A 22,411-nucleotide genomic window follows, 5' to 3' on the forward strand; every position below is an offset into this window, starting at 1 on the left:
TTCTGGGCGGCCAGGCCTGGGCGGGTGATGGGCAGCAGATGGAGCCCATGTTTTTCGAGCTTCCCGTGTTGTTCCTGGCTCAGCATGAGAGGTGGCTGGGCATGGGGAGGGGGCCGAGGCATACCTGGCACCCCAGCCCACAGCTGGCTCATTGTCCCTGGGGGAGGGGCTGGGCCACTACTGCTGCCACTGACCAAGGCTGGAAGCATTCTTTGCTGTTGATTCATCACAGGGTCCTCTTTGGGCCCAGCTGGGGTGGGGCAGGGCACTGGGGGGACATCTGGGACATGGGCAGCCAGGGGTGAACACTAGTCCTCCACTGGCTGTCACCCAGGAATCAAAAAGGTCTACCTTGCCACCCTAGCCCTTATCACATTCTGCCTTATAGTGCCTTATAGTGATGTTTGTTTACGTGCGTCTGCCTCCGGGACCAGACCGGGAAGCCCCTCCCATCCACCCCCTGCAATGTCTAGCACTCTAGCCCCCTGTCCAGCAAGTAGGAGAAAATCAAAGATGTGCTGAATGAAGGAGCCTTTGGAAGACAGTCAGGCAAGGTGGGGGGAAGAGGGAGAATCAGACTGCACTGATCTGGGCCTAGGGAGGAAGCTGGGAGGCTGGAACTCTGACCATTTTACAGACCCGGGCACTGAGGAACTGGGAGGAACCAGGACTGGGGGAAAGAATCTGGACGAACCAGGCTGGGATTCAGGCGTCTGGGTGCCCCCCAAAACTGATGGGACTCCCCTCTGTCAGCCCCTCCTACTTTTGTCTTATTCCACCGTCTCCCCGCACCCCACCCTCCGCATACACTCTCTGCCTACCAGCCTGTCAAGGGCCAGGGCTGCCTCATTCAGCTCTGTAAAGGGGTTGTAGTGGAGGGTTTCAGCTTGCTCCATTACGGTTTATTACGTTGGGGAGCAAGTCGTGTCTCTTGGGGCTCAGTATTCCCAACTGTACAAGGGGCCTCATGCCCCCGCAGTACTCAATAAACTTCGAGGTACCAGGGCTATGGAGAGGACCGCCTGTTACCCCAAAGACAGCACACCTACACCCCACCATCCCGACCTCATCTGAACAGAGCCCCCTCGCCCCCCTGCTCGCCCCCGCCGAAGGGAGACTGCGTTGTCCGAAGTAACCAAGCCGGTGGGACAGTGAGGCGCTACCACGTGAAGGGCGCTGCGCACCTTAGGGACCCACTGAATGTAACCCCCAGGACAACTCTGGGGGTGGCCACACCACCTGGCTTTGCAGAAGAGGAAGCTGCGCCTCCGACAGGGACTCACGAGGCCACAGCGGCACTCGGGCAAACGCAGCCCGCTGGCGCCGAGCCGCCGTCCTTTCCCGGGAACGCCGATCCTCCCACACAGTCCCTCCTGCTGCAGCGCGCCAGTTCCTTGCACGGAAAACAGCTGCCGCGACCCCCGCAGCCTAGCGACCCCGGGACTTCCCGGGCCGGCGGGCTGCGGGTGGGCGCCGGGCCGCCCCGGGCCGCGTCCCGGGGAGGGGGGCGCCGGGCCCTCGGAGGGGCGGACAGGGCGGGGCGCCCGCAGAGTCCAGGTCCGCCCGGGGGCGGGGCCTGCGGACCTCCTCGGCGGCTGGAGGGCGGGGCGGGGTGCGGACGCCCGCGGGCCGCAGCTGGATAAAAGGGCCCCAGGGTGCCCCAGGAGGCCCGTTAGCGCTGCCCGGCCGCGGAGCCCCGGCCCCAGCCCCGCAACGTCGCACTCCAGCTGGTGAGCCCCTGCCTGGCCCCTGGCCAGGTCTCTCGCTGTCCTGTCTGTCCGACTTCTGTCTCTCTGGGGGTCAGCAAGTCTCTGAGGGTTCCTGAAGGCCGGGAGTGGCAGGGATGGGGGTCCCATGAACAGTTAGCCTAGACCCCTAGTCGCTCACCAACCTGCTGCCAATGGAAGTGACCGAGTTGGGGAGCTTGGCCCCATGCCCGCCCAGGGTGGTGCGTCGTGGCCTCGGGGTGCCTGCGTGTCTTGTTTGTGGACACGCTGCGTGTAGTGTAGCCATTTCTCTGGCCTCTGCCGGGGAGGGGAGGGGGAGGCAGGGGAAGGGGCAGGTGGGTTCAGGCGTCATTCCTGTGACAGGGGACAAAGAGGCAGGGTGGAGCCGGGCTCTCTGAAAAAACAGACCAAAACTGAGTATGCTGGGGGTCGGGGGGGAGACTGGGAACAGAGATGGAGGGTGGGCAGAGGGCTTCAAACTCTACATGTCCTGTGCCCGGACAGGTGGACATTTGCTGGCACTGTGTCAGGTCACCACAATCAGTGGTCCCAGGGAGGCCATCAGGGCCGAGAGGGGAAACCCCACCCCCTCCTCAAAGAGCTAGAGAGAAGAGGCTTCCAGTGATTCCCGAGCCTGGTTCCCACCAGGACAGCACCCCAGCGCTCTCTCCTGAATACCCTTGGGCACTTCCAGCCTCTCTAGCAAGGCCAGGTCAAGCCAGGTGCCAGAGTCCCCTGGCAGCACCTGGATCAGGTGCCTCTCTCCTCCAAGCTGGCAGGATCCTGGATCTGTCACTTGGTTGCACTCAGCGCTGGCATCTAGCCCAATGCCCTCACACCACGGCTGGGTCATAAATCAACCAGCAACAGGGTGGAATTTCATTCATCTCCCTGCCTGCCTGCCTTCTTCCCCTCCTCCCGTGTCCATCTCTCTCCTGACTGGGAGCCTGGCACTGGAGCCAGGCTGCCTGGGTTTGAATCCTGGCTGGGCAAGTTACTTAGCTTCTCTGGACCTCGTCTCTTCAACTATAAAGTGGACATAAGTATTCAATAAATATTTTTAAATGTATAATAAACTTATTATTAACCTGCGCTCCTCCTCAGCCTCACTCTATCCCTTTCTCCTTCACTTTGGAAAAGATCCACTTTTGAGGCTGTTTCCTTCTCTGAGGGAGGCTTCTCAGCCTGGTCCTCTTTTCTGCGCTCAGCTCTGGGGGAACAGTTATGGGAGACACTCCACTGGGTTGTGCAGACAGGAAGCAAAGACACCAAGTGCTAGGAAGGTGGGGGTCTGGGCGGGGGACTTAATGGAGGGGGTGGCGTTTGAGCTGGGTGTGGAAAGATGTGTAGGAATTTAACAATCTGAGATTGAGGGAAGGGGTACCCCAAGTAGAAGGAACAGTGAGAGCAAATGCTTGGAGGCTGGGAACTGAAGGATGTGTTTGGGGAACGTGAGAAGACAAGTGTGATGTGAGTGAAAGCTGCAGAGGGACGTGCAGTGGGCAGGAAGGCTGGGAAGAGGGCTCTCCCTATATGTGACTCGGTTCCTGCTACCGCCCATCCACCTCCTGGGCGGCTTTCATAGAAGGGAGCTGATCTAGCACCAGGATCCTTCAGCAGAAGGCCACCCCTGTCCCCACGGAGGCCCCTTGGAGGGGAGGGAGCCTGTAGGCCCAGGAGTGTCCACAGCCTCTAATAAGACCTCCACAGTACTCTGGGGATGTCAGCCACAGCTACACAACTGACCTGCCCAGCCCACCCCCTGGCCCATCAAAGCATATCATAGATGGGGGACCTCCAGTGCCACCCCTCATTTTAGAGGTGTTGCACCTGAGTCTCAGAAGAAAGCATCTGACTCATGTCACATAATTTGGTGGCAGAATGAGGAGCATCCTGACTCCTGCTGACAGGGAGCGGGGTCATCTCTCAGGCCAGACCCAGTGTGACCCCTGGGTCCTAACAGCTGGTGGGCCCTGAGCCCAATCTTTCTATCCTCTCTTGTCATCTGGGGGAGGTCTCTACCCACAGTGGCTTCAGGTTGGCTCAGTCCTTAGCTGTCCACCTCCTCCTTAGGGGTGCAGGGAGGAGGGAATGGGGACATCCCAAGCAGCAGAGAGCACTCTGCGTGTGGTGACAGCCGGCAGGGAGCCTCCACCGGCTCCTGAGTGGGGAGGGACATGAAGAAGACAGTGCTTAAGTCTGAGAAGGAAGTGTCGCAAAGAAAGGTGGCAGTACTGGGGACTTGATGTTGAGTTGGGAACGTGGCCTCCATTCCTTCTTTATCCAAAGAGAGGCTGGGACCAACCTAGACCAATGGTTCTGTAGTAGCTGTTTCAGTTGCTGTTAATAATAGCTGTCAGATGAGAGCTTGCTCTTCTAAGGGCTTAACGCGTATTCATTCATTTGATCTTCACGAGACTCTTACCCCCATTTTATAGAGGGGATAAACTCTATAAGAAAACGAAATCACTTGAGATTGAGAAACTAAATCACTTGCCCAAGACCACCCAGAAACCAATTGGTGGAGGCGGGATGTGAACTCAGGCAGCCTGACCCCGAGTCTGTACGTTTAAGCGCAGTGCTACGCCACCTTGCATCCACGCATCTGCAGATATTTACGGGGTGCCACCTACATGCCTGGCACTACTCTGGGCACTGGGGGCACAATACAAAGTCCCTGTTCCCGTGGAGCTTCATTCCTGAGCTCATCATGTGCACTTTTAGGAGCCTACTGCCCCCAGCCCTGGGCTCACCAAAGCAGGCGGATTGGTAGCTGAAGGGGGTGGGACTGGGTGCGGCCAGGAATAAGGACCGATTCTCAGCCAGAAACCAGCTTGTGGGGAAGGGAATGGCAGGGGGCCCTGTAAGACGCTCCCTACTGAGACTGACCAGTTAAGGAATCCCCCCAAGAATAGCAGTGGCCATGGGAGAAAGGGGGGTCTCCCCAGAATGAGCCCTTTTAAGACTCAAGCACTGAAGAGGAAGCCAAGGACCCAAACTTTCTCCATCCACTCTTCCGGGCCAGCCTCAGCTTCCCATCAGCAGTAGAGCTGGCCGTGGAGGAGCTTCAGCACTGGTGGCTGCAGATACTCTAACAGCTCTAACCAGGGGTGACCGTCCTCTGTGCTCTTCCCAACCCTGCTCTTAGGAGCAAGGCTGCTAATGTATGAGGGGGAGAGGACCAGCCCCCAACTCGTCCCCTGTAAGGACCCAGAGAGCATATGACGACAGCTTCCTGGAGATGGGAGCCCTCTCCTGTGTATGGTCACTGCCTAAAACCTTTCCAGGGCCCTTTACTTCCTACAGGATGAAGGGCAAACCCTCTGCATGGTGCACAAGGCCCTTGATCATCTGGCCCCAGCCTGTTCCTCCACCTCAGTCCCTTCCAAGCCCCCAATATTGCAGTACAGGGTTAAGAAAGGGCACTCCCTGCTCTTGCACAAACTCACCTCTTTCCCTGTTTCCTTCTTTCCTCATCCTGTTCTCTCTACCTGGAATTCCCCTTTCCCACCCAAGAGAACTCTTATTCATCCAACAAGGCCCTGGTCAAGTGTCCCTTCTCTGATTCCTCATCTCTGAGCTTCATGAGGGCAGAGAGTAGTGTCTGATGTGTTCACTTCTGTGTCCCTCCCAGCACCTGGCCTAATAGTTGGCCTGAAGCAAATATTCCAAAAATGTTTGTTGACTCAATGTACAAATTATGCATGTAGGTGGACCTAGAGGTGGAGCTTGCTGTGTGGCTTGGGCAAGTCTCTTAAACTCTCTAGATCCCAATTCCTTATTTCTAGAGTCAGGAAGTTGATCCAAATATCCTCTATCTCCTCCAGTTCGGACCGTCTAGCCCCTGGGGGCTCCCCATGACTCAGTGTAGGCACCCCCACCTTCTACATATAAGACAACATCAAAAACAGCTGTTCATTGAGCACTTACCATGTGGTAGGCTCGTGATAAGCACTTTACGCAGGCACTTTACATCCATACTTTATTCAACACTCACAACAACACTAGGAGATAAGGATTACTACCCCCACTTTACAGATGAGGAGACTGAGACTCAGGAAGGCTAAACTTAAACTTCCTCAAGGTCATATGGCCAAGGAGTGGTGGGTTTGAACCAGATGGACTAATCTCAGAGCCCAGACTCAATCCATGCCACCACATACACACACACACACACACACACACACACACACACACACACTCTCGGGGGGACCTGTGCTACCCTTCGTCTCTGCTAGCAGAAGAGACCCGAGGTCAGGGGTGGACGTGGTGATCATTGTCACATTTACTCGTTCCCAGGTGCCTTGACCCCAGCAGCCCTTGAAGTCACCACAATGTGGTCCCTACCAGCTGCCTTCCCCCTGCCCCTGCTGCTCCTGCTGCTGGGCCAGACCCCGCCCAGCAGGCCGCAGTCACTGAGCACCATGAAGCTACGGCTGGTGGGCCCAGGGAGCAGGCCGGAGGAGGGCCGCCTGGAGGTGCTGCACCAGGGCCAGTGGGGCACCGTGTGTGATGACGACTTTGCGCTTCAGGAGGCCACAGTGGCCTGCCGCCAGCTGGGCTTTGAAGCCGCCTTGACCTGGGCCCACAGCGCCAAGTATGGCCCAGGGGAGGGTGAGTGACTGGTGCTGCCCTGCAGGATGACGAGGACATGGTAGCGGGCTTCTCTCAGGGGCTGGGCTCCCTGAGGCTCCAACAGAACCTATCACATTCCCACCAGTCCTTTAATACCCAGCTCAAATGACCACCTCTGTGAGGCATTTCCTGAGTGCTCCAGCTGCAAATGACCTGTCCTACCCTCCCATTCTCACTTGCAGTGAGGCCACCACCATTGCCACCATCACTACCACTCAACTCTCAGTTCCTTGAATATAGCAATCACACACAATAGGTGCTCAGCAAATGCTGTTGAGTGAATGACTAGATGGATGAATGAGGGAACAGGTAGACCTAATTAACAGACCTACCTGGCATTTTCCAAAAGCAGATTCTATGGGACCTGAGGCCAAGAGGAGACACTAGGCAGGGATGTAGGTACCAAGCTCCCAGGAGAACCAACTCCTCTCTCCACCCCCATTTTCTACTCAGGCTTTCGAAGAGGAAAGTTGATAACTGTGGGGTCCTATCCAGGAGATAGAGCCCGTGACTTGCCTCTCTGTGCCTGTCCCTGAGCATCACTCGTCCCCTCCCACACAGGACCCATCTGGCTGGACAACGTTCACTGTGTGGGCACAGAGAGCTCCCTGGACCAGTGCAGGTCTAATGGCTGGGGCGTCAGTGACTGCAGCCACTCGGAGGACGTCGGGGTGGTGTGCCACCCGCAGCGCCAGCGTGGCTACCTTTCTGAGAGGGTCTCCAATGCCCTTGGGCCCCAGGTGAGGAGGCCGTTCAGGCCCTGGCCTGAGCTGAGGAGGGGGTCAGGGGACAGAGGGCCTCCAGGTGGTGAGCCTGGAGGAGGAGGGAGGGGAAGGGGAGCAGAGCACGGGCTGAGAAGCATCCCTGGGGCCCTGAGGCCTGCTTGTGGCCTGGAGCAGGTGCATGGGTAGAGGGCCCCAGCTTGAGAAAGGGCGGGCAGGGAATCAGAGGCTGGGCCTGCCGGGAATCACTGAAGCTGCTCCCCATGAGGGAGGCAGCAGCGGGTAGGGGTTGCCTCACCCACAAGGCCCAGCCACAGTTGCTGTCTCTTCCTGGCTGAGACAGCTCCAAGCTAAAAACAGCCCAAGCCAAACAGCAGGAGCAGGCAGGGCAGGTCTTTGACTCTACCCTCTGCTGCCAGACAGCCTCAGCCTGAGGACAGCTGGCCGTGGCCCACTGAATGTGGCGGGCCATGACAGGGGGCTTCGCACTGGTCTAAGTCATCCAGGATTAGGGAGGGGGTCTTGTGGGCCAAAAGATCCTGCTGGTGGTCTCAGGCAGCTGGTCTGTGCCCATCCTCTGCCCTCCCCAGGGTGGCGTGAAGAAGGCCCCCTTGTGCCTGGTGGAAGCCTCCCAGACTCCAAGGGCTCCCATCCTGATCCCAGGAGAGCATGGATCTGCTTGGTTCTCTCTGGAGTTGAGGAAAAAGGACCCTAAACAAACCGAGCTTCTGCCTCCTACTCACTGTGTGGCCTTCAGCAAATGCCTCCCCATCATCCCCAAGGACGGAGCCACGTGGCCTCCGTTTCCTGGCCCGTCCAATGAGGGCGCTGGGTGGGGTGATCTCTAAGTGCTCCGAGCCCCAGCTTTCCCACGTGAAGACCTGCAGCGGGCTCAGCAGAGGCAGGAATCCTGGGGCCCACGGTGACCACGCATCCCACAGGGCCGGCGGCTGGAGGAGGTGCGGCTCAAGCCCATCCTTGCCAGTGCCAAGAGGCAGAGCCTGGTGACCGAGGGAGCTGTGGAGGTGAAGTACGAGGGCCACTGGCGGCAGGTGTGTGACCAGGGCTGGACCAGGAACAACAGCAGGGTGGTGTGCGGGATGCTGGGCTTCCCCAGCGAGGCGCCTGTCGTCAGCCACTACTACAGGTAGGAGGACGGCTGGCTGGAGGGCCGCGCGGAAGGCGGGGTCGTGGAAGCGGCTGTGTGTGCGCGCGCGCGCACGTGCACGTGTCTGTGTGTGACGTGGGACCTTGCAGACTGCAGTGAGATTGGCAGGAGTAGTGTCTGTGGGAGGACGTTCAGTGGGTGTTGGGATTGGGAGGGAAACAGGCCCAGTGGAGCAATGTGCCTGGGTTTCCTGGGTTATGGATCCCTCAGTAATTAAGACAAGAGTGAGGATGAACTTGGAGACCCCGGGAAATGTCTAGAAACAATCAGAAAATAAACATCGTCCTGGCCAATCAGATAAAAAGAATTGACTATAGTACAGAATACTCCCCAAATGAAATGTAAATAAATGTAAAATTGTGTCCCTGATTAAAAAATTAGACCTAACTAGTAAAGTAAAGGTACAGTGCTGCCCACAAGTCCAGATGGCCTGGGTTCTGGTCTAAGCTTTGCCAACAACGAGCTGTGGGCCTTTGTAGGGCATCTGGGCCTCAATTATCCAATCCGCAGGGAACTGTCTGAACTTTGTCTCAGTGAATTTCCTCAACTGTGATCCAAGCCAGGCTCTGACTGGGTTGCATCCAAGCCAGACGTGGGGTGGGGCGGCATTTGGAAGAGGAAACATAAAAATATTGTCAGAAACGTGACAGAACTGTCCCAAGATTGCATCAGCATATAAATGATGATGAGTCATAGTCCTACCAGCTCTGTCAGTGAAAACGTCGTATGTTTCTCATCAAGGGATAAACCTCCCACAAAGCATCTGAGTCATCTACCCTTGCCCATCCCCAATCACTTTTAGTTGTTCTGTCCTGTGTCTCTGACTTAGATGACCCTGGTTTCCAAGCCCAGCCACGTGGCCCCATCCTTGAGGATGACTGGGATCTGGGTCACTGACTCCCTGCTGCCGGGTAATTGCACATCTGGGCCTGGCTGGCTCGCCTACCTCCCCTGAGGAGGGCAGCCCTGATTATAGCCTCAGTATCTCTGCCGGGGCAGCCCCCACCAGAAAGGCCTTCAACTTCCACCTGTCCCCAGAGGACTTTCCCCAGGGCCTCTTTTCTCCGGTTGCTCCCTGAAGGCTGCCCTTCCTCTGGACTGGGGGAAGGGCGAGCTTGGAGCTGCCCACCCCAGGGCAGCCCGGTGCAGAAGAGACACCCACTTTGGGCTTAGTCAAGGGAACTTGCTCGCCCTGCTTTCCTTCCCTGTAAAATGGAGATCATCGTTATCTGTGGGGTGGCCACTCTCTCAGGACTGTGGTGAAGCTCAGCATTGAAATAAGATTAATGAACAAGTTTACAAACTGTGAGTCTAGTACAAACTCAGGGACAACTATGAGGAGCCAGGGTGACAGCGGGTAGGGCTTCTGCACCCACTCGACTCCCCACCTGTTTGCTCCCATCCAGGAAAGTCTGGAATTCGAAGATGAAGGATCCCAAGTCTAGGTAAGGAGCAGCCCCCTCAGGGGAGGATGCGAAGGGGTGTGGCATGAAGGGCCTGCTTCCCCTCCCTTCTCCTCCCCTCCAGTCCCCTCTCCCCTCCCCAGTGCCTTGGCCTCCCTGAGTCCTGAGCACAACCCTCAACCCCTCCCCTGCCCTCAGTCTCCCTTGTCTTCCAGACTGAAGAGCCTGACAAAGAAGAATTCCTTCTGGATCCACCGGGTCAACTGCCTGGGAACAGAGCCCCACATGGCCAACTGCCAGGTGCAGGTGGCACCAGCCCAGGGCAAGCTGCGGCCGGCCTGCCCGGGGGGCATGCACGCTGTGGTCAGCTGTGTGGCAGGGCCCCGCTTCCGCCCTCTGAAGGCGAAGCCCGGGCGCAAGGAGTCCTGGGCAGAGGTGGGTCCCATGCAGGCCTGGAGGCACAGGCCCCACTCACAGGACCCTGCCCCACGGGGAGGCACTGACGGGGAGGCAGGGGAGGAGCGGCGAACCACCCCTATCAAGGGGGCATCCGTTCAGACCGGGAGGAGGAGAGCAGCTCACGGAACGTAGAACTTTGGGATTTACTTAAAAGGGACATTTATAACCCTACCATAAACGGAAAGCTGACATCACTGGCCACAAATAGAAGGTAACCATAAAAACTGTAATTACATTGTAGCTACATCCCGCTGAGGGCCGAAGGTATGGAGCCCGAGCCTGGCCCTTCGTTATAAAAAGTAATGAGCAAGTGCTGGTGAGGCACTGGGGCAGGGCAGCACCACGTGAGATGGTCTCGATGAAATCGGAGTGGGCGGGAGGGCATTAAAACGGAAATGACTTGCCCACTGTGCGTTTCATTGACACACGTCCCCACGGGTCTCTAAAATCACAGATCTGCTGGGGAAGTGTTGCTCTGGGTTCAGCCCCAAAGGACAAAGCAGCAGTGAGGCTGGGCAAGAGGAAGGGACTCGCCTAGTGAGCAGGGGGCAGGTTGTGAAGCCCAGGGACCCCAACTCCTAAGGCTCTGTTGTTAGGGCTGGAATTTGTTATTACTGTGATTACCGTGGCCGCTCTTTGTCACCGAGGAAGGGGGAGGTCGAGAAAGACAGCTTATTCAGGGCAATAGCTACAGAAGTCAGAACTCCAGGCCTTGGCTCTGCCTGTCCTGAAGGGGCTCTGGCAGGGGTGTAGCCCCTACCCCTGCCTCCTCGGCCCTCCCTGAGGCCGGGTTTTCTCCCAGCAGGAGACGAGGGTGCGCCTCCGCTCGGGGGCCCACGTGGGCGAGGGCCGGGTGGAGGTGCTCATGAACCGCCAGTGGGGCACGGTCTGCGACCACGGGTGGAACCTCATCTCCGCCAGCGTCGTGTGTCGTCAGCTCGGCTTCGGCTCTGCTCGGGAGGCCCTCTTTGGGGCCCAGCTGGGCCAAGGTGAGCGAGGAGGCCTGGGGTGGGGTGGGAGAGCCTGGATGTGCCACCGATCCACCCACTGGTGGCCCTGGGGTGCCAGGGCCCAGGCCGGTTCTCCCCTCTGTGGAGGGGGAGCCGCAGGTGCGGGGCTGCAGAGCTGGAGCCTCCCATGGCCTCTCTCCCTCCCTTCTGCAGCGCTGGGGCCCATCCACCTGAGTGAGGTGCGCTGCGGGGGATATGAGCGCACCCTCAGTGACTGCCCCTCCCTGGAAGGCTCCCAGAATGGTTGCCAGCATGACAATGATGCTGCCGTGAGATGCAACATCCCTAACTTGGGCTTCCAGGATCAGGTGAGCCCCGAGCTAGCCTGGGACACTGCTTGGAGCCAGTGGGGAGCGGTTCATGAGAGGCAGCTAGTGCTCTGGGCCCCAGAGCCTGCCTGGAGCCAGCCTGGAATGCCCTCTCCTCTGTGAGTCTCCCCTGGCCTGGCCTACTTCCCCTCAGGGCCAGGTTCTAGCCTTCAGAGACGTCAGAATATCAATGGGAATATCATGAATATCATGCATCTTCAGAATATCATGCATCTTCAGATGCATGGGCTCTCCCACCCCACCCTCTCAGGTGCCCTGTGAAGTTGAGAGAGAAGGCGCCTAGGGCAGAGGGCCACAGGATGTCAGCACCTGGGAGTGGGGCACTGGGAGGCTGAGCGGGGTGGTCAGAGTTCAAGGGTCACGCTAACATGGACTGTGGGTAAGTCTCTCGCCTCAGACCTTGGTTCTCTTCTGTAAAATGGGGTCAGCTGTCCCATAGGGTCATTGTGAACGGGACGATAGATACGAAAGCCCTTGGCAATAGGCACATTGTCATCAGTGGTAGGATTTCAGGTAGCAGGAGGGCAAGTACCAGAATGGGAGCCCCGGGTGCAGGCACTCAGTCAGATTTCTCGAGCGGGCAGGGACATTAGGGACTATCTGATAAAACGGCCTCACTTTACAGAGGAGACTAAACCAGAGAAGGGGAGTGTCATGTCCAGGGCCGCAGGTTTCCAGGCCGGCAGCCCTCAGCTCTCCCCTCCTAAGGCGGCCCCGCCCCTCACACACCCCTGACCATTGCAGGTGCGCTTGGCCGGCGGACGCAGCCCCGAGGAGGGGGTGGTGGAGGTGCAGGTGGACGTGAACGGGGTCCAGCGCTGGGGGGCTGTGTGCAGCGACCACTGGGGCCTCAACGAAGCCATGGTGGCCTGCCGACAGCTTGGCCTGGGCTTTGCCAACCATGCCGTCAAGGTAGGTCCTTGCTGTGCTCCCAAACTTCCTGTGCTAAAGCTGCTGACCCTTCATTCGTTCACTCTACAGTTAATTATGAGTGAAACTATGTGCCAATATAATGCTGGGTGCTGGGATACTGTGGTGAACAGGACACAGTTCCTGCCTAACGGGGCAGTCCGTCGCCACATACAGTCAAGTAAGGGATGCAGTCATTCATAAAACGTTCACACAACAGGCACATAATTGTGTCTGTAGGAAAAATGAGTAGAAGTGAGCCAGACGAGGCGGGGGAGGAATAAGGAGCCCACGCAAAGACCTTGTGGCCGGAGAACGCCTGACTCTGTTGAGGAAATCAGGGGTCGGGGTGGAGTGCGGCTATCAAGAGGGAGTGGTGTGAAGTGCGAGGGTGAAGGAGGAGACGGGCCAGACCATTCAAAGCCTGCAATGCAGATTTTTAAAAGATTTCTTCCTTCCTGTTCTGCAAACAGTTGGGGTGGAGATTAACATGAATACAGAGAAACACACTATTGCAGTAGCCCAGCTGAGAAAGGTGCTGGCTTGGACCGGGGGAAACAAGTGGATAGATTCGAAAGATATCAAGGAAACAAAATCAAGAGGCCTGGGGCATGGCCGCCATGGAGAAACCTCTTCAACTTCGCCCACACTGGCCTGCCGGGCAATACTGGGCATACTTCACCCGGGAGAACTGGGCTCAACCCCGAGCACAACCGACCATCTAGGGTTGTATGAAGAACAGCTGGGGACATGGGACAGGCCTGAGTGAACAGGAAGGGAACAGGACCATCCTCTTCAAACAGCTGAGGGCCACCGTTGGGGAGAGTGATGGGAACAGGGCCAGCGGTGGAAGCCATAGCAGTGGATTTTTGCCTCAGTACATGGAAGACGTTTCTAATACCAGAGGGGTCCAAAGTAGCATCACTAAAGATTTCAGGCCAAGGCTGGGCACAGCCCGGTGTGGGTGGTCTGATGGGGTCCAAGCCTCAGATGGGAGTCAGGTGACTCTAAGAGCACGTCTCAGCCCTGACTGGGCGATGCTGGCTGTTTTCTTAGGACACCTGGTACTGGCAGGGGACGCCGGGGGCCGGAGAAGTGGTGATGAGCGGGGTGCACTGCTCAGGCACAGAGCTGGCCTTGCAGCAGTGTCAGAGGCACGGGCCGGTGCACTGCTCCCGCGGTGCAGGGCACTTCTCAGCCGGAGTCTCCTGCGCAGACAGTGAGTAATGGGAGGGGCCGGTGGGACAGGCCGGCCCGGGCTCCCCGAATTTTGCAAGCCCACACCTCCTGTCCTCAGGGAGGGACCTGAGTGCTGGTCCCAGCTCCAAGGCCAGCAGGGTTGGGGAGTGGAAGGAGGGCTGGATGCAGAACACCAGCTCCGCCATTTACCACGTGTGTGGCCAAATCACCTGCCACACGGGGATACAAACCCTGCCCTGCCCATCTCATGGAGTTACTGTGAGAATTAAAACAGAGAATACGTGAAAATGTAAGGATACACGACAGCGTTTTCCAATTTTTGCGTCACGACCAATAGTTTAAAAAAACAGGATAGAAAACAATGATGTGATACATTTAGTAAGGGTAATATTTTTCTCTTGGAATTATTTATGTGTGTCACAACATTAAATATATTTCTTACTACAGTCTGTAGTAAGAAAAGAGTTTGAAAACTGTTGTAGAGGGTATGGAAATGTGAGGACACATGGGGCCTATGGTGAGCTGTGGGATTTACCCAAAAGACTTTAGGTCAAGACCATTTTGAGGCATCGGTCTGCCCCACACCCCCAGATTCTTGGGGTAGAAGTATCTGTTTGACATCTGCCAACTGGGTCTGGGCCAGGATAACCGTATCCAGTCCAAAGGCTGCAGGCTGCCACCAACATGAGTGGCCACCTGACCTTCTTCCCAGCCAGGCTTCAATGCCAAGACATCCTTAACTCTTGTCAGCGAGCTCTAGGGCTTCCTCTCTGTCCAGCGCAAACTGGAAGAGTGCCAGCCCTTACAGCACACCCTCCCCTGCAGGGTGATGGGGCTTCCCATTGGGCCTCCAGAATCAAGGCTCCCAGCACACTGGGGCCTGCTTCCCCGTCTCTCCCCTCCCAGGATCCTGTTCCCCTCTGTTCTACTGCCTGGAGTGGCAGCTCTTCTCCTGAATGCATTTGATGCTTCACAACAGCTGAGCACAGACAGCCGACCTGCCATCTCTGTGGTCATCCCCATTTCTCCTCTGTAATTTTTCTCATTTCTTTCTTGCTTTTACCCTCTCTTCTTCTCTCTGAAAGCACTCTTTTTCCCTCAGGAATTCTGGGGTTTGTCAGTGGGCATACCCTTAGCTCTCTCCAAAATATGCCTCAGGAATTCCAAGAGCATTTAGTGGTAGTACAGACACCATCCAGCAAACCAGCTCCCACCCTCGACACCTGTCCCCTGAAATAAACCTGGGTTCCCATCTCACCATCGTCAGTGCAAGGCTCACCCATATGATAGCTCTGCCCCAAATCTAAAGTGTAACCCAGTTTTTGCATGAACAAACATTGAGAATTGGCAAATTTCTCTCTTGACGTTACATGGCAAAAGCTGTGGATCTCCTCATTTCTGTACTGACATAGTGAGGGACAACACGCTGGCTTCTGAGGAGGGTAAGAGCCCCTGTGACAGGAAGGGAACGGGAGAGGCACTGAGCAGCTTATGGAGACACAGGCTCTAGCATGTTGGAGTCTTACCCACCAGAATGTCTACGATGCCTCAGAGGAGAATGCACAGGATGCCCTGGTATGAACACCCCTGATAGCAACCAGGGTAGAACAGGAACCTTGGAAGAAGCACAGGCTTAGGAACTGCAGCAGAATGCACCAGAACGGCAGAACCCAGGGGCAGGCTCAGAGCTTAACTCTTCCAGCTCTCCAGCCCTCTCCCTCTGCCCCTCGCATTGTGGGAACTGAGGCCCAGAGAAAGAGTGAGCTGAGGTAACAAGCTAGGGGTCAGCAGAGCTTACTGAGGGGTTATATGAGCTAGGCTACAGAGGCACTTATGGGCTGAGACGCATTCTACAAAAGAAATACTAGCTTACATCAACCGCATGCTTACCGTGGGCCAACCATGATCTAAGCACGTTACAGGTACTATCACACTAATATTCTTCTTCTTCTTCTCCCCATCATCCAGATGAGGAAAATGAAAGACAAAAGGTTGAGCAAGTCACAGAGCTAGTTAATGGTGTAACTAAAAATCAAGCCAAGAGAGGAACCCAGGCAGTCTGGCCCCAAAGCCAGCAAGCTTAGGCTAAGGGGATAGATCTTTCCTGTTATTAGAACTCACATCTCCTGACTCCTGAACTGCCCTACTCTTCCGGCGCCTCCGAAAGAGCTTAGTCTGGAGGCAAGGCTGTCCCCCTAGGCCAGGGAGCCAAACCGGCTGCCTTCCTAGCCTCTGGGTCTCCACCATGCCCAGGTGCTGCAGACCTCGTGCTGAACGCCCAGCTAGTGCAGGAGACGGCCTACCTGGAGGACCGCCCGCTCAGCCAGCTGTACTGTGCCCATGAAGAGAACTGCCTCTCCCAGTCTGCTGACCGCATGGACTGGCCCTACGGACACCGGCGCCTCTTGCGCTTCTCCTCACAGATCCACAACCTGGGCCGGGCCGACTTCCGTCCCAAGACAGGACGCCACAGCTGGATTTGGCACCAGTGCCACAGGTTAGTGCCTGCTCAGGCCTCGGCTCTAGGGGGACAAAACCAGGGTCCAGGGAGCCAACCGGTCTGGTCTCTTCCGGGCAAGCCTTCCTGGGAGGGGCGTGCGCTCTGGGAAAGAGCCTTCCTTCCTAGACGCCTCGCTGGCCTTGCCTCCGGGCGGCAGTGAAGAATCTTAGGAGCATCAACCTGCGCTCTCCATCACTCCCTCGCCTGCCCAGGAGGTACCCACATGTCCATCTCCACCACAGTGTCCAACAGAGCAGTCCTTGCCAGCAGAGCTGGTCTCTGTTAGAATGATATTGGACAATTTTTCTGTTGGCCCTGAGGCCTTGTCTTTAAAAGCCAGGTGAAGTGGGGACTCCTAGAAACCTGGAGACCCAAAATAGCCATCCCATCCAGGATGCTGGCTGTGCAGAAAAAGCTTGCTGGTTTCTGCAGCAGCAAAGCGAGGCCCGCAAGGAAGAGCTGCTGGCGCTGCCAGGAGACAATGAGCGTTCTTTCCTATCAGGAGCCTCCAGCCCAGACAGAAGGGGAGATGATGTCTGTGACAAAGGCAGAACGGAGAAGGGTGGTTTTTTCCTTCAGGACACAGCCGTGGCTGGGGAAAGCTGAGAGGAACGGGCAGTGACTTTGGGACTTGGCCTTGCTGAGATAATAAGTACCTTTCCCGGCAGCATGAAGAGCTGTCATTAGAACTGGATTGGAAACTATGGTAGCAATTTGGGCCCAGGCTGGCAGGGAGCAGAGGAAGCATCCCTCCTCACTCAGCAACCCCGCTCCTGGGCTGCTCCCTGCACGTGTCTCTTCTTTCCACCTGCAGGCCTCAGGCCTTGTGGCCAGGCAGTCTCCTGGAGCTTTTACCTCTTCTCACCCGGTGGGACCCTAGGTGACGAGGGCAGCTATGTCTTGCTGCCTGGCAGGGGTGCCAGGAAAGTAGGCCACGGGTCACACTCATCTTGGGTGCACTGCCCTGCTATTGCAACGTTCCTCTCTGGGTAATGATGGGGCCTAGTGCCTCAGTCTTCCCTGAGGACCCTCTCCTGCTGCTGCCAGGCTGACAGCTCTGCCCCTCTGCAGGCACTACCACAGCATCGAGGTCCTCACCCACTATGACCTGCTCACTCTCAATGGCTCCAAGGTGGCTGAGGGGCACAAGGCCAGCTTCTGTCTAGAGGACACAAATTGCCCTAAAGGTATGTGGTTTCCTGTCAGAATATCCTCCTCTGTTATATTCCTCGGCCCCTTTGGGCTCAGGATCCCCTCTGCCCTGCGTAACAGCCTCAGGCAGCTGAAGACTCTGGCCTGGCAACAGTCAGCACTCAAGGCGATTCAAAAAGAGAAATTTCTTACCCTCTCTACTTCCTCTGCATTCCCAACATACCGTGTACCACTTTTGAAATGCTAAACGCTTTCTCTTTTGGATAATAGTTGCAGACCTGTTTCACTTCTGCTAAGTCCTTTGGGACTTAGCATGGATTGTCTGATTCCTATTCGCACACCCACAGTTCCTAGCCCTTAGAAATGGCATGGTAAAACACTGGCTCTTCTCAGGGTTGGATGGGCAAATGAATTAGCATAGTAGGGCTGGAATCTTCTAATCACATTTCCTAGGCCAACAGGAATTTCCACTAGTGCATCCAAAGAAATAATCTCTGCCACAGATGGGCTTTCCTATGGTGCTGGATTCATGCTTAGTAGGAATTCTGGCTCCGACAGGCAAGATATTTAGCTGAAGCTCAGGCCCCTAGTCTGATTGCATTTAATTGGCAAGGCTGGTGTGAGGATTAAATGGTAAAGGATGTGAAAGATCTAGCAGGTGCTTGGTGCCGAGCACCTATTCAGGGCCTCAATAACTGTCAGCACCCTCCATTACAGGAATGCAGAGGCGCTACGCATGTGCCAACTTTGGGGAACAGGGCGTGACCGTTGGCTGCTGGGACACCTACCGACATGACATTGATTGCCAGTGGGTGGATATCACAGACGTGGGCCCTGGGGATTATATCTTCCAGGTAAGTGGGCTTAGGGATTCCCCACAGGAGCTCCATTTCTTCCAGATGTTCCAAAAGCTCCCTGAGGTCAAGTGAAGAAAGAAAGCTTCATAAATAGGATCTCTGACAGGTCTGGCGCTTGAAGGAGCTACACCATAGGGGAAGGGATCAGAATCCAGGACCTAGATTTGAGTCCTCATTCAGTGAACAAGGGGCATGTCACAACTCAGTCCCCATCTATAAAATAAGGACCTTAATGCCTACTTCCTGGGGTGACTGTAAGGATTAATGAAGAACAGGAACACAGTTTGCAAGACTACATGAAATGTAAAGGATACCACAGCCACTGTCAACTCAGAAGCCAAGTCACCTGTTTTCAGCTGGCCCATCTCTCACTCCAGGTGGTCGTGAACCCCAAGCTCGAGGTGGCAGAGTCCGATTTCTCGAACAACGTGATGCGGTGCCGCTGCAAATATGACGGGCAACGGGTCTGGCTGCACGACTGCCACACAGGTGACTGCGGGCCACTGTGAGACCAGCCCCATGCGAGCTCGGGGAGCTGGAAGACCCTGTGTCCCTGTGTGTGACTTCAGTGTGTGTGTACAAGGCTGGGGAGAAGGACAGAGATGAATTGCCTTTGACAACTTCATAGAAGTTCATAGATTTCTGGAACAAGCTGCATCAGCACCACCCAATAACTATTTCTACATCCCTCTTTGTCCTTAAGGTTGTTTGGATTGTAATTTCAGTCTCCCATCTGTCCTGGAATCTTTCCTGTTACTTCAGGCCATGTCAGGATTTCCCCTTTCCAGTCTGTTATTTTTCCCCTTCCTTTCATAGGGTCTTTCTTAGTTGCCTCCATCCCAGGCTGACTGCCTCACAGGCAAACGTAGAAGTCCCCCAGATCCGTGTTGCTACCGCCAGCCCTGATCACTGCTTACAGGACGCGGACCATGGAGAACAGGGCTCAGGACACTTGCAGGATTGGTAGTTTCAGGCAAAGAAGCAACAATCCAGTGGGAAGCAGAGTAAGGAGGCGGTTGCCTCACTTGCCTGTACAGAAAGGTAGCAGTTCCTCTATCTTAGAGTTTAAAGTGCTTGTATTTGCTGTGGGGTGTGTGCAGTCACACCCACGCCTTGCACACAGAGGGTGGAGCAGGCTTGTTCGTTTAGTCAGCAAACATTTATTAAGACCTACCTCTGTGCTGAACACTGCCTGGCACTAGGAACATAAATAGGAGTAAAATGCAGAGCTGAGCATCAGGTAGGGTAAGCAGACATGCAAATGGATAACCCCAACCCTACTGGGTACCCCAGCCCGCTGTGAACTACTGCTGAGCAAGCAGAGCGCTCTCTGAGCGACCACCTGGAGGCCAGCCGAGGTTTCCCAGAGGAAGGGACATCTGAGCTGGTTGCAAAGGAGAGGCACAAGTCAGAGAGGGGACGAGGAGAAGGAGCGTAGGATTTGGCTTCAGAGGGCTTCACTGGGCACCAAATCCAGTCCCACCACCTTCTGGCTTTAAGACAGTGAGGAAATCTCCTCCTCAGAAGTCTTCTCTTTTGTAAAATAGGGCTATGTAGTCGCACCCACTAGAGCTCTTTGCAGGGAGGGTTACGGTGGTTCCTGCTGAGAGAATGGACTTTATCCCGTGGGCTTCTGGGAGCCACTAACAAATTTCAGCCAAGGAGGCAGGAAGGTCAGATTTATGTTTTCAAAAGATAACTCTGGCAACAGATGGAAGACAGTGAGAAGAGGAATAAGGATTTGAAAATCGTGAGACTGAGTAGATTCTGCTGCCATTAAGTGAGACAGGAGCGTGAGAGCGATCAGGGGTTGGAACCTAAGGCTGCCGGCGTGGAGGCGCAGCCTCCGTGATGCTGCTAGCAGGCTGCAAGGGGTCCAGGGCAGCAAGGAAGGAAAGAACACTACGCAGCTCTGACCCCTCCAGGGTCCTTGCAGGAAGCACAGGGCACACTCAGGTGAGAGCAGGAGGTTACTTAACGAGAGGACTATACTGAGGTGTGAGTAGGACTAAGGAGATGAGGAGTGTTGAGACATCCAGGGATAAGCAAGAGTGGAATGTTGTTATCACTTTGGGCCTGAAGGGGCAAAGTGTGTCCTGGAGCCAGGCGAGCGCTAGCACTGAGGAGGAGGGAGCAGCGGGTGGGAGACCATCACTGCACAAACAGGGGAAGAAGTGCCCCGGCCTCTCTCCTTCCATCCTCTAATCTCGGGCTGTTTCTTCCCAGTGACCTACATCAGTCAGAAATCAGAAGATGAGGGAGCCAGGGCGAGGCAATCTCTAGGGGCCAGGTCTCCAAGGCATGAGAGAACAAGAAGGGTAGAGAATGAACCTGGGGAGGGGGCAAGGGAGAATAACCAGCACAACCCTTTCCACTCAACAGCCTATCTTCCCAATGTCCCTGCAACTACGCATCTGTTGGCATCTATTTCCATAAAATGGATTGTTTGTGCCCACGACTAACCTGATGGAAAGGCTGAGCTGGGCAGGATGTCTTGGTGTTTGTGAAGTTGTCAGGGAGGGGATGAGACTCTGGTCAGGTCAACTACTTACCTGTTCTCCTTTGGTCCACAGGGGACTCATACCGCGCTAACACAGAGCTCTCCCTGGAGCAGGAGCGTCTCAGGAACAACCTCATCTGAAGCCCCCCCTGCGCACTCCCAGCTGCTGCCCACACACCAGATACCTCAGCTTACTGGAGCCATGCCCTTCACAGAGCCCTAACTCAGAGGGTAAGCGGCCAGTGCCAAGGGGCACCAAGAACCTGCTCAGGAAGCCTTTTGATGGCAAGATCACCAAACCAGGATGGCACTGCTCCCTCAGGATGGCTCTGGGTCTGTCCCCTGAGGGCCTTTGGTCTCTGGACTATGGCCTTCAGGCTTTGTTCAGCTGAGCTCCTCTCCCATAGGAGACCCAGTCTTTCCCGGATCTTGCCCCCAGAGTTCCTGGTTCAGGAGCTATCAGTTCCTTAGGAATGGACTATGGCCCAGCCCCCATCTAAATGGTGCTTTGCCAATGTCTTGGAGGAGGACCAAAATACACAGGAGGAGAGGTCAGCTCTCTGCTAGGAGCTCTGTGCAACACAACTTGTATCAAAGTCACAACTGGCAAAGAAGCTGGTGAATTCAGTCCCTTGCTTGATATGTCCCCATTTAGAATTCAGCTACCATACTCTCTTAAGAGTCTGTTCTTTAGTGCCCTTACCTTTATCCTACTGCACATATGGGTGTTTCTAATATCCCTGGAAGCTTAGGCCTCAAGCATCCCCTTGTCTCCTGACGGGCCCAAACCACCAGTTACTGAGTGCTTGAGACGGGGCAAGATTCACAGGAGTAGCCAGATATGGCCTTCCCGCAGAGGAGCAAGAGGAGGCCGAACAGAGAGAGTCCCGGGGCGCTGTGGACCCCAGCTGCTGCCAGGCCCTCTGCCAAGGGAAGAACACTCACCCTAACCCCGGCAGGCAAGGTCACTGTGCGCCTCAGGACCGGCCTAAAGGTCGGGTCCCCCAGGCTTCTGGAGTGAATTTTGCATTGAATAAAGTTTTGCAGTGGAAAGAACATGGGTCAAACAGGCCGCTCATCTCTGCAGGAAAAAGAAGACAGGTCTGGTACAGTGGAGGACAGGAGACTACGGAGAGGTCAGAAGGGGGAACATTTAATTTAGTTAAGGGCTAAACCTAGGAAAGGCCACCATCCCTGCTTGACGTGGCTGTGGTATGCCCTTGCTCAGTTGGTATAAAGTCCCATGGTCTTCCCGGACATGATTCTTAATCCTGTCTCCACTAAGACACACTTGAGAGATGACCCTTACAGGTCTGATGCCCTAATGCCAATAAAGGTTGCTCACTATGGACTGCTACAAAGACAAGACTGGCTGTGATTCTTGGCAGTTCCCAGCACCCTAACTCTACCCCTTTTCACTCCTGGTGACCTGGTTACTAAAATGTGTGGAGCCCACATATTACTCACAACAGCCCCACTGCACTTCTCCGACGTCAGCCTATAGTCTGCTTCGCAATTCCCTCCCTAGGCTCCGTGGTGAAACGTGGGTTGGAAAGGTTAAGGGATGAAAAGTAGGAGGAAAGAAGGAAAAGTCCAAAGATGGTAAACTTTTTACAACCAAGGCTGCAAGGCCAGAGTGAATGGTGGTAGATGGGGCAAAATTACAATAGTCCTCCCGTCCTCACACATGAGAGCTGCCCTTCCTCAGCCAGTAAAAAGGGACCTGCTCTGGGGTATCCTCTGTGAATAAAAAGAAGTGCGCTTTTCCTTCTTCTCCTCTACCATCCCTCTTCTCAACTCCCTCACCTCCTTCATTAGGGCAGAGGGAGCACTATACTTT

At 55.6% G+C, this 22,411-nt stretch overlaps 1 protein-coding gene across 1 annotated transcript; it reads left to right on the plus strand.

The window, feature by feature from the left end:
- The first annotated feature begins 1,624 nt into the window (after nt 1-1,624).
- Nucleotides 1,625-21,627, plus strand: LOXL4 (lysyl oxidase like 4). Its single transcript, XM_061209001.1, has 15 exons — nt 1,625-1,730; nt 6,027-6,341; nt 6,924-7,102; nt 8,026-8,231; nt 9,659-9,697; nt 9,871-10,090; nt 10,920-11,103; nt 11,278-11,432; nt 12,198-12,365; nt 13,419-13,581; nt 15,816-16,059; nt 17,134-17,249; nt 17,932-18,068; nt 18,449-18,560; nt 20,645-21,627. Exons 2-15 carry the CDS (start codon nt 6,062-6,064, stop codon nt 20,710-20,712), a joined length of 2,271 nt encoding a protein of 756 aa, XP_061064984.1. The 5' UTR covers nt 1,625-1,730; nt 6,027-6,061; the 3' UTR covers nt 20,713-21,627.
- Nucleotides 21,628-22,411: the final 784 nt, after the last annotated feature.

Source organism: Eubalaena glacialis, chromosome 1 (assembly GCF_028564815.1).
Source record: "Eubalaena glacialis isolate mEubGla1 chromosome 1, mEubGla1.1.hap2.+ XY, whole genome shotgun sequence".
In the NCBI taxonomy this organism is placed as follows: domain Eukaryota; kingdom Metazoa; phylum Chordata; class Mammalia; order Artiodactyla; family Balaenidae; genus Eubalaena; species Eubalaena glacialis.